Source organism: Elephas maximus, chromosome 3, assembly GCF_024166365.1.
Source record: "Elephas maximus indicus isolate mEleMax1 chromosome 3, mEleMax1 primary haplotype, whole genome shotgun sequence".
Classification (NCBI taxonomy): Eukaryota; Metazoa; Chordata; class Mammalia; order Proboscidea; family Elephantidae; genus Elephas; species Elephas maximus.
Window position 1 is genome coordinate 121,213,955 of NC_064821.1, and position 12,215 is coordinate 121,226,169.

A 12,215-nucleotide genomic window follows, 5' to 3' on the forward strand; every position below is an offset into this window, starting at 1 on the left:
CCTCTTGACAGCAAAGGGTTTTTATTATTATTATTATGCAGATGATAAAACCTGGCTTGCTGAAAGCAAAAAGAACTTAAAGCACTTACGGAAGAAGATCAAAGACTACAGTCTTCAGTATGGATTACACTTCAACCAATAAGCAACATCATGATAAATGGAGAAAAGATTGATGTTGTCAAGGATTTCATTTTACTTGGATCCATAATCAACACCCATGGAAGCACCAATCAGGAAAGCAAACAACGTATTGTACTGGGCAAATCTGCTGCAAAAGACCTCTTGAAAGTGTTAAAAAGATGTCATTTTGAGGACTAAGGTGTGCCAGACCCAAGCCATGACATGCTCAATCGCCTCATATGCATGAGAAAGCTGGACAATGAATAAGGAAGGCTGAAGAACTGATGCCTCTGAATTATGGTATTGGTGAAAAATACTGAATATATCATGGGCTGCCAGAAGAACAAAAATGTCTATCATGGGAGCAATACAGCCACAGTGCTCCTTGGAAGTGAGGATGGTGAGACTTTGTCTCACATTCTTTGGATATGTTATCAGGAGGGATCAGTCCCTGGAGAAGGACATCATGCTTGTTAGAGGGTCAGCAAAAAGGACGAAGACCCTCAATGAGTTGGACTGACACATTGGCTGCAACAATGGGGTCAAACATAACAATGATTGTGAGGATGGCATAGTATTAGGCAGTATTTCTGTTGTACACAGGATTGCTATGAGTTGGAATCGACTTGAAGGCACCTAACAACAACAACAATGTACACAGCAATTGACCATTCTATGACTAATATCTAAAAGTCAAGGATAAATAATATTCCTAGTAGTTGTTCCAGGTTCTCAATTTCTTCTACTCCAGTCTAGTTTTTACCAGATCCCTTTCTCATAGCTTCTGACTTTTGGACTGTATCTCATTTACAGTTTATTCTTGCTTCATACACTTTGGATGTTTATTTGAACTTCTGGCTTTGCAGCATGACATTTCCTAAATGAATGTGGCTTGAACTCACTCCTTTGGCTCTTTCCACTTTTCGTTACCATGGTCATGGGAAGTTTTCAGTCCTTTGGACCAAGAACATTTCTTTCCAATATAGGAGCAGATTCAGATATTGCTTACTTCATCTATTTACTAAACCTGAATGCCATTCTTGGCTAATGCTTGGCTAATCCTTTCCATTGTTTTGCACACAGCATATTTTTTGTGAACTCCCAGTATTAAATGCTGATGTTTTCTTACCCTCCCCCCACCCTGCCTCAACCCTTTCCTTATTCCCTAACTCTTATAATGTTTCTTGGATCTTAGGTTCTTTCAGACATATTCTGGTATCAGTTTTCTCACTGTAATTTGTAATAAACCAAGCTTCAAGTCACAAGAGACTAGGCAGATGAGTGGTAAAAACAATAATAATAATGCATCAACTAAGTGAGCTGAAGAAAAAACAAGTGAAGCCAGTAGAAGATTGACAGACATTTTTATATAAAAGAAGGAAACTTTCATCAGAAAATGAATCTCATAATAAAAAATAAGTTCAATTACTTTAAGGAAATTGAATTGAATACAACTCACATAAATATAAATAGTGGCTATAATCAATGAAAAAGCATATAAAATATAAAAGAACAGTTCCTAAAAACTGAAAATAATAGTGATGTGATTAGCAGAATTATTTCAAATACAGAAGAGCTTTAAAAAACACCTTACAAAAATATATTTTACACAAAAAATTTCATAACATAACATCATAATAATGATATAGTCTGTGTAACTTCATGGATATTGAAATAACCTTTGTAATAAGGTTGTATACGCATGTTATTCCTATTCATTCATATACAATAGTAGTCATTTGCCATAACACAATACATACATATATAAAATATATGTATATATAATTTACAATACAAATATATATTTACATATATACAAATATATGTGAATATATTATATATATCCAAACTGGTTATCAGTATACAATATTCACTGTCTCCTGTGTATAAAGCATATAAAAAAGCAGGTGGTATTACCTAAAATCAGTTAGCTTATATTATACATATATGGTCAAAACACCCTTCACATGAATTTTTTACCTTGATAGAGCATCCTACCATCTGGAGCAAATTAACACTGTTCTCACTGAGTACTGATGAGGGAAAAGTTTTGAATAGGATACATCTATGCTTTAAACTTGTGTTTTATACAATGTGCAACTTTTTGAGATTTATGGGCTGAGGACATTCTTGAACTATATCTAGAAACCAGATTCTCATTTACATTGAAATCAGACTAACGACAGTCTGTACCTTTTGTCGTCCTTTCTAAACACGCTAATGGAATAGAAACATTTGTAGCCCAGGCTACTCTGGAATAGGTTCCCATACAAAGGAGTTTTTTTTTTTTTTTTAATTGCAAACACAATGCTTTACAAAAAGTTCACTCTAGTTAGTACTACTACAATGTCATAGCCTTCATTTGTGCCATTACCTAATGCCCAAATCAAAACAAAACACTAAAAATAGAAAAACACAAACTCTGTAAGTCAGTAAGGCCTAGAGTCAAATCCTAGCTATGTCAATTAGCTGTGTGACTTTTAGTAAATTAAATTAACTTCACTTAGACTTGGTTTCCCTATTTATAAAAATGAAATAAAAAATACCTGACTTACAGTGTCATGAAGAATGAATTACATACTACATATAAAATATCTAGCACAGTGCAGGGCACATAGTAGGCATTCAATAAATATAAGTAAGTTTCTTTCCATTCCCACTGTGTCCTCAAAGCAATAAGGAATTTCGCACAAAACACTGAATGAATGTTATGCTATTCATAGAATTATCAGCCTTTAAAAAACTAAATATTTATGCTTTCAACCACTGAGAAGAGGTTTACATTATGATTAATAACTACTTGCAATAACTAAACAAGTGAAAATAAAAGTATTTACATATACAAAGAATAAATTATAAAATGGGCTAAGGTAGAAGTAATTAATTCATCACCAACATTATATCTGTAATACATTATTACATAATTTTCTCACACCAGGAAAATTTAAACCAGAACATTAATAATAAACTAAGAGATATTTAAAAGAGATTTAAGAAATTCTTACTAATGTTACATAAATTCTAACTACAGTATGTTAAATAAAAATGTTTCAAAAAACGATAAACTTATTATACTTACATATTTCCAATGTGTAAATGTTTCTCTTATATCAGGTTCAGGTTTAAAAAAGAGATCTTTAAGGAGGTTATCTTCATATTCTTTGTATATATAAATCCATTTTGTGTCACAACTCCTAGTAAGTTTTCCCTGATATTTTTTACACAAAAACAAGTGGCTATATAGAGTAGAAAAACATTGTCATTTAGTGTTTTGTGGGAAGAAAAGAAAATGAGAAAACTACTCTTGAGTTCATTTACATTTTAGAAAACAGTGCTAAATTTAATGTAACATCTGTTTTCATCTAATTACTATATAATACTATTTAGGTACTGAAATTTGTTCATTAACATTCATCAAGGGGTAAATGAATGGTATCAGTCTTTGGTACCATGAATTTCCAAACAATTCTTACAGTTAAATCTGGCCATGCATTTTAAAATATAATGACAAGGAAAACATGACTGAATTATCTATACAGGTATATGTGACTTCCTTTTTTCTTAACATTGAAGAAGTAACATTTTATTCCACCTAGCAAAGATACACTAGAGTAGTACTGTCCAACAGAAACAAAATATGAGCCAGAAAATAATTTTAAACTTTATATTAGCTACACTAAAAAAAAAAAAAAGGTGAGATTAATTTCAATACTATGCTTTATTTAACCTGATATATCTAAAATATTACCTGATAAATGGCATCTACAAACTAATATAAAACTTAATGGTGAAATACTAAATGCTTGCCATCCTAAGATGAAAATCAAGGCAAAGATGTCTTCTCTTACTAAACCTACTCAAGGCTGTACTGGATGCCCATTTGGTTTAAGGAGGCAATAAAAAGAAACCATAGAACAATCTCATCTTTGAATAAAACTCACTGCTGTCCAGTCAATTCTGACTCATAGCAACCCTGTAGGGCAGAGTAGAACTGGCACATAGAGTTTCCAAGGAGCACCTGGTAAATTTGAATTGCCAACCTTCTGGTTCACGGACAAATGCTTAACCACTGCATGACAATGGCTCCCATCTTTGACTATAGATCCAAAAATTCTAAATATTAGTAAAAATAATCCAGCAATGTAACCAAAGAATACAAAGTAGTCTATGATCAAGTATTGCTAAACTCATTACATCAGCAAATTAATGGAGGAAAAGAGTATGATTACATAAACAGATGCAGAAAAGACAATATTTAAAAATCTCTGTAAGAGAGAATCAAAGTAAACCACTTCAATACCATGGAGATTTACCAAAAATCAGTAAGAATTCTATGTGATTAAATAAAATAATCCAATTAAAATAATTAACCAGTTAGGACTTTTACCATTACCATTATTATTCAATAATAGAATAAAACAAAATTACTTCAAAGAAAACAGTTGTCCTGTTTCTCAGAGGTTTCAAGTGGCCTCGATCTAGTCATCCCTTCATTCAACATATTTCTATTGACAATCTAGCTTCCCAGGGCTGCCATAACAAATAACCACAAAGTTGGTTACTTAAAACAGAAAATCATCATTTCATATTTCTGGAGCCTATAAATCTGAATTCAGGGTGTCAGAGGGCCATGCTCTGTTAGACTGCTCTAGGAGAAGATTCTTTCTTATCTCTTCCAGTTGATGGTAGCCCTAGCATTCCCTGGCTTGTGGTACCATAACTCCAATCTCTGTCTCTGTCTTCACATGGCTCTCTACCCTCTATAACTGTCTTAGGCCTCTTCTCCTCTTTTTATAAGAACATTAGTTATAAAGAAATTAAGGCCCATCCTAATGACTCTAATGTACTCTTTTTTAAAATTCTTTCCTTTTATCAGTTTTTAAAATAAGTTGTTTCTTAGCACTCTCTAAACCTAATGTAATCTTAACTAATTACATCTGTAATGACCCTATTTCCAAATGATATCATATCCTGAGGTTCTGGGAGCTTACATTCTATAATACATACAGATAGATAATATAGAAATAAAACACTAAATATATAATTTGGCAAATAGTTATTGCAGTTATATTATTAAAGAAAAATAAAGAAGCACAAGGGGAATATGGAGTGAGAAGGATAAGTGAACTGCTTTTTACATAGGATGGTCTGGGATAGTATCTCTGAGAAGACATAAGGTGTAGTGGAAATCTCAGAGAATTACACCACAGCAAAGAGCAAGTATAAAAGGCCAAGGAAAAAAGCATGCTTATTGAGGCAAGAACACACTTGACATATTTGAGAAACACACGGTCACTGAGATGGAAAGTTATTTCATAGTTTTGAGCAGAAGAGTGGCTTTAAAAAGGATCATTTTGGGGAGAAAATTTCTGGAATGGAAATGCAAGGAGCTCGTAGATCCTCTCCCCAGTGAAACAACAATAGCTAGTAAAAGTTATTTAAAAAAAATTTAAAATTCACTGGAAATTGTCCAAAGGGCATACAGCAAAAGAAGAAACATTTATATAAGAATATCTACTAAATCTCAGTAAGAACAGCAAATTTCTGTGGCATTTAAACCACAGCTCATTTCCTCCCTCCATTCCACCACCCCAATTCAGTATGATGTAAACTCTACTCCAAGAGCACAGGATCTGTCTCCTCCTGGTCCTAGTTGAGGGCTACAACAACTCCTCAAGAGAAGCAAGGCACCAGCATTTCTCACTCCCCCTGCCCAGCTCCGTATTGCAGAGGCTGAGAGGTTTGGAGATATCTTCCTCTAGCCAGCCCCTACTAGTAAGACAGAAGCTCTAGCTCAGGTGCTGTAAGTCAAGAATACTGGAGCCCTGATTACCCTTGCTCCCAGCTTGCTTACAGAGTGGAGATTCCACAGCAGGAGAGGCAAGCTGAGAAGGCTAATGTCTGCCAGCACCTGCTTAACACTCTGTATATGAAGGAAAATGACTCACTTCTGAGAGAAGTGGGCCACTGTCTCTAGTACCAGCTCCAGAGTTGTGGCACAAAAGCTTTTTTTTTTTCCCCCTAGAGTTATGGATTTTCTTTGACTTTATTTGGAGCAGCATGTGGGGAAGTTCAAGCCTGAGGGCACTCTTGAAAACAATGGATATTGTGATGGCAAATAATTATGAGGAGGCTAATAGCTTGCTGCACTGGAGCCCTTGTGGCTCAGTGGTTAAGAGCTTGGTTGCTAACTAAAAGTCAAAAGTTGGAATCTACCACCTGCTTTTTGGAAACCCTATGGGGCAGTTCTACTCTGTCCTATAGGGTCGCTATGACTCAGAATCAACACAATGGGTTTAGTTTGGCTTTGGTAGCTTCAAAAGATCAAAAAGCTAACCCATAGACCAGTTAGAAGTTCACCACAGAGACCAGGAAAAGAGACAGCTAAGAAAAGCCCTTCTCATATCAGAATAAACCTCAAACATTGGCTTCAAAAATGACCTCTGTAAAGGGCCCCAAATTTAAATTGATCAGACAGAGGAGCAATCTGTGTACCAGGCCACTGTCAAAACAATAGAGAGATCAGTCAGCAATTAGCAGAGGCTGAGCCTGGTGTTATACCAAAGAAGGCAGACAGCTTAATAGATAGAGAAGCAGACAAAGAGAGAACACTGATAAAACCACTGTCATTCCAAGGCGACTGTGCACATGCCCCACAGTGTACCCTCTAAGAAGTGATATCAGTGGCTAACAATTATGGGGAAACAGGCTTCACTAATATAGTTCAACGAAGGTCACTGAACAAATAACCAAGCAAACAGTAAGTCCTGGGGTAGTACCAGTGTCTAGGATTATTGCAATGTATTATCTAAAATGTCCAGTTTTCAACAACAACAAAAAATTACGAGACAGCCAAAGAAGCATGAAAGTGTAACCCATACACAAAAAATGAGCAGGCAACAGAAACTGCCTTTGACAGATAACAAACTAAACAAAGACTTCAAGCAAAAGCAAGTTTAAATACATAAAAGAAGGTCTGATGACAACGTCTCTTCAAATAGAGACTATTAATATTGTTGTTGTTGTAAGGTGCAGTAGAGTCGGTTCCAACTCATAGTGACCTTACGTACAACAGAAGGAAACACTGCCTTGTCCTGAATCTTTCTCATAATCTTTGTTATGCTTGAGCCCATTTCTGTAGCCACTGTATTAATGCATCTCGATGAGGGCCTTCCTCTTTTTCACTGACCCTCTACTTTACCAAGCATGATGTTCTTCTCCAGAGACTGGTCCCTCCTGGTAACATGTCCAAAGTAGTTGAGCTGAAGTTTTGCCACCCTTGCTTCTAACGAGCATTTTGGCTGTTTCTTCCAAGACAGATTTGTTCATTTTTCTGGGAATGCATGGTATATTCAATATTCTTCTGCAATACCATATTTCAAAGGTGTCAATTCTTCGGTCTTCCTTATTCATTGTCCAGCTTTTGCATGTATATGAGGCGAATGAAAACACCATGGCTTGGATCAGGCGCACCTTAGTCCTTAAAGAAACATCTTTGCTTTTGAACACTTTAAAGGGGTCTTTTGCAGCAGATCTGCCCAAAACAATGCATCTTTTGGTTTCCTGACTGCTGCTTCCATGGGCATTGATTGTGGATCCAAGTAAAATGAAATCCTTGACAACTTCAATCTTTTCTCCATTTGTCATGATGTTGCTTCTTGCTTCAGTTGTGAGAATTTTTGTTTTCTTTATGTTGAGGTATAATCCATACTGAAGGCTGCAGTCTTTGATTTTCATCAGTAAGTGTTTCAAGTCCTCTTTACTTTCAGCAGGCAAGGTTGTGTCATCTGCATATTGCAGGTTGTTAATGAGTCTTCCTGAAATCCTGATGCCCCATTCTTCATATAGTTCAGCTTGTGGGATTATTTGCTCAGCATACAGACTGAATAAGTATGGTGAAAGAATACAATCTTGACACAAATCTTTCTTAACTTTAAACCATGCAGTATTTCCTTGTTCTCTTTCAAAGACTGCCTCTTGGTCTATGCACAGGTTTCTCATGAACACAAATGTTCTGTAATTCCCATTCTTTAAGATGTTATTCATAATTTGTTATAATCCACACAGTCAAATGCTTTTGCACAGTCAATAAAATATAGGCAAACATCTTTTTGGTATTCTGTGCTTCCAGCCAGGATCCATCTGACATCAGCAATGATATCCCTTATTCCATGTCCTCTTCTGAATCCAGATTCAATTTCTGGCAGTTTCCTGTTGATGTACTGCTGCAACCACTTTTGAATGATCTTTGGCAATATTTTACTTGTTTGTGATGTTATTGATATTGTTCGATAATTTCTACATTCTGTTGGATCACCTTTCTTTGGAATAGGCATAAATATGAATCTCTTCAGTTGGTTGGCCAGATAGCTGTAGAGTTAGGTTTCTATGATCCTCTGGTCACAACATTTTCATCAACTGATCAACACATAACCTTATTTTTGTGTGTTTTTCTGTTTTAAAACACTTTCTTTAATATGCATTGCTGATTCATTAAAATTAAATTCTTGGCCAACAACACTATGAGTGATGCCTGAATGAAGCCAATCTAAAATGTGTATTTTCTCTCTAAGGTACATCCAAGCCTTCTTGTGCTTCTGAACACTAGACAGCAGTTCAGCACTATGCTTAGAGGCCATTTTAAACAGAGAAATAACCAATAAGAAGCACATAAATGTAAAAAATGTGGCACTAAATACACCACAAAAAACAACACTTTGCATGAGGTCTGAAATAAGAAGGCAGAGTGTCACTTTACTCAACCTCAGCTGAGAACATGTGTGTTGGGTGACTCAAATTCTTCATCACTCTGTACATATCTACAAATGACTGCAAAAACACCATGATATTAATTTTGGTGTTATAAGTAAATTTTATTGAATAGGTGCACTTGCCAATACAGAACCTACCAATAATCAGGATCAAATTTATCTTCTTACTACTTTTCTCACTTTTTTTTTTTAACTTGGGTGGGTCTATCTATTTAATTGATATTAGTTTTATACAGTCTTTTTTTCCTAGTTACAGATTTTTTTCAGCTATTAACACTATTAATTTCCTATCCTACATTTTTACATTTAGTTTTGTTGTCTTTTTTAAGTTAAAATTTTTTAAAAGCTCTAAATTTTTCTGTAACTATAATTTCAGCAATATCCTATTTGTCTTGTATGAAATTACACCCTTTTTAACTTTTTTTTTGTTTAGATTTCAATTTCTATCTGATTCAATGATTTACAAAAGTATTTCTTAATTTCCAAGGGAACATTTTTCACCTTCTCATGATTTATTTCTAATTTTTTTGAAGTGAGAGTATTTCATCTGCAAAAACCAATTTTTAAAAACTGTGGGATTTCTGAATAGATGAGTAACTTGGCAACTCCTCATTCCCAAAAAAAACAAAAAAGGTAAAACTGGACAATTGTCTTAAAAAGAGAGAGAGAGACTAGAAGTGGATCAAAGTCATAAAACAAATTGTGCAGTTCTTATTAAATAAAATGTACTAAATCTCAAAGAGCAGAGGGAGTCTGTAGAATTTTAGTCCTGCCACCACTACCGCCATCCCACCTACTTGGTACAACAATTCTACTGGGCAGGGCAGGCTGGGAGGACTGGCAGCTTCACAGCTGGAACGGGCTAACTTTATTTGTACCAGAGTCTAGAATGTTGTTGAAACAGTAGTAATCTCAATGGCAAGCAATTGGGGAAGTACAACAATGTAATTACTGTAAAGTCTTAATATTCAGCAGGGCAAGCAATAGATTGGCAGATGCTCCAAATTTTAAACAGAGAGATCCAAGGAACAAGATCATCCAAGAGGAGTTTAATAAGATGTCACATATCCCTGATTATCTGGAAAGCTGAGTGCCGTATGCACATGCTCAGGAGAGTCTAAAGAGGTTCCTAGCAAACTATGCATCCCTTGGCCCTGCAAACACAGATAGTAAAATCTCAGACAGACTTGTAAACTGTATGAACCATGAATGCATTCCCCAAGTGCACACAAATCCACTGGAAAGGTGTGGAAGACTTACTGTTTCAAGGTATTTAAGCACAACCTCTGACTAATCATTGGCTGGTCACTTATTTTAGTACAGGCCCAGGGGTGATTCCTAAGAAGCCAAGCCTAAAAAAATAAATATGTAAAAAAAGGAACTGAGCTATCAGTTCATGCATACTGTGGGGGAAACAGACTTTAGAGAATGAGTTCAGACAAATCTGTAAACAAACAAACAGACATGCAGCAACAGGAATCATCCCTAGGAGACTGGAAATCAGATTTGCTATAACATAGTATATAAAATGGCTAATTTTGAGTCAAAAACTAGGATGCAAAGAAACACAAAAGTGTGATCCATACACAGGAAATGAACATAGTCAATAGAAACTGTCTCTATGCAAGTGCAGATGTTGTTGGACTTAGCAAGCAAAGACTTCCAAATAGATATGATAAATACATTGAAAGAACAAGAGTAAATTATGTTTAAAGACTTAGAAGTAAGTATGAAAACGATCAGACAGAACAAGGGAATACTTTGTGGTTTAAAGTCAGGAAAGGTATGTGTCAGTGTTGTATCCTTCCACCATATTTATTCAACCTGTATGCCTACCAAATAATCTGAGAAGCTGGACTATATGAAGAAGAACAGGGCATCAGGATTGGAGGAAGACTCATTAACAACCTGTGTTATGCAGATGACACAACCTTGCTTGCTGAAAGTGAAAAGGACTTGAAGCACTTACTGATGAAGATCAAAGACCATAGCCTTCAGTAGGGATTGCATGTCATCATAAATAAAACCAAAATCCTCACAACTGGACCAGTAAGTAACATCATGATAAATGGAGAAAAGACTGAAGTTGTCAAGGATTTCGTTTTACTTGGATCCACAATCAACACCCATGGAAGGAGCAGTCAGGAAACCAAAAGATGAATTGCAATGGCAAATCTGCTGCAAAAGACCTCTCTAAGTGTTAAAAAGCAAAGATGTCACCTTGAAGACTAAGTTGTGCCTGACTCAACCCATGGTATTTTCAATAGCATCATATGCATGCAAAAGCTGGACAGTGAATAAAGAAGAGTAAAGAAGAATTGATGCCTTTGAATTGTGGTGTTGCAGAAGAATATTGAATATACCACGGACTACAAACAAATCTGCCTTAGAAGAAGTACAACCAGAATGCTCCTTAGAAGCAAGGATGGCAAGATTATGTCTTACATACTTTGGACATATTTTCAGGAGAGATCATTCCCTGGAGAAGGACATCATACTTGGTAAAGTACAGGGTCAACAAAAAAGAGGGAGACTCCCAATGAGATGGATTGACACAGTCGCTGGAACAATGGGCTCAAGCGTAACAATGACTGTGGGCATGATGCAGGACTGGGCAGTGTTTCACTCTGTTGTACATAGGGTCGCTATGAGTTGGAACCAGCTCAACAGCACCTAACAACACAACAGCAACATGAAAACAATGACTCATCAATTGGAGAATATACATAATGATATAGAAATTATTTAAAAAAAATTGAAATTTTAGAGTTGAAAAATAGGATCACTGAAGTAAAAAAATCACTGGAGAGGCCCCACAGCAGATTTGAGCTGGCAGAAGAATCAGTGAACTTGACTATAGATCAAGAGAAATTATCCAATCTGAGGCAAGATCTGAAACCCCCTTTCAGTAAACAATCTGGCCTTTTTTCCTGGTTCATAAGAGCCTGGTTACACTGAAGCCAATGAGTGCAGGCTGACCAGAACAAGAGGCATGATGTAATCTGTCATAGCCATGTGGTATGGCCAATAAAAAGCCTTGGAGGATAGAGGTGACCTGATGCTTCCTGGGTAGTAAGAACATTCCCTGGGTACACAGGAACTCTGTGCTGAGACTCCTCCCAGACCTCGTTCTATGTGTTTGTGTATATTTTTTCTGCTACTGTAATAAATAGAGTACCTGACCTGCTGCCGTCGAAGTCAATTCCAACTCATAGCGACCCTATAGGGCAGAGTAGAACTGCCCCATAGAGTTTCCAAGGAGTAGCCACTAAGAAAATAATACCAAAAAAAAAAAAAGACAAAATAATTAAAATGTTATACTAG

The 12,215-nt window shown here is 35.9% G+C and overlaps 1 protein-coding gene across 1 annotated transcript in view; it reads right to left on the reverse strand.

The window, feature by feature from the left end:
- LRRIQ3 (leucine rich repeats and IQ motif containing 3) overlaps positions 1–12,215 on the reverse strand; it is a 171,738-nt gene that overhangs the window by 85,586 nt on the left and 73,937 nt on the right. The window contains exon 5 of the mRNA XM_049875978.1: positions 3,200–3,356. Within this exon, the coding sequence (XP_049731935.1) occupies positions 3,200–3,356 (157 nt within the window). The remainder of the gene's footprint in view (positions 1–3,199; positions 3,357–12,215) is intronic.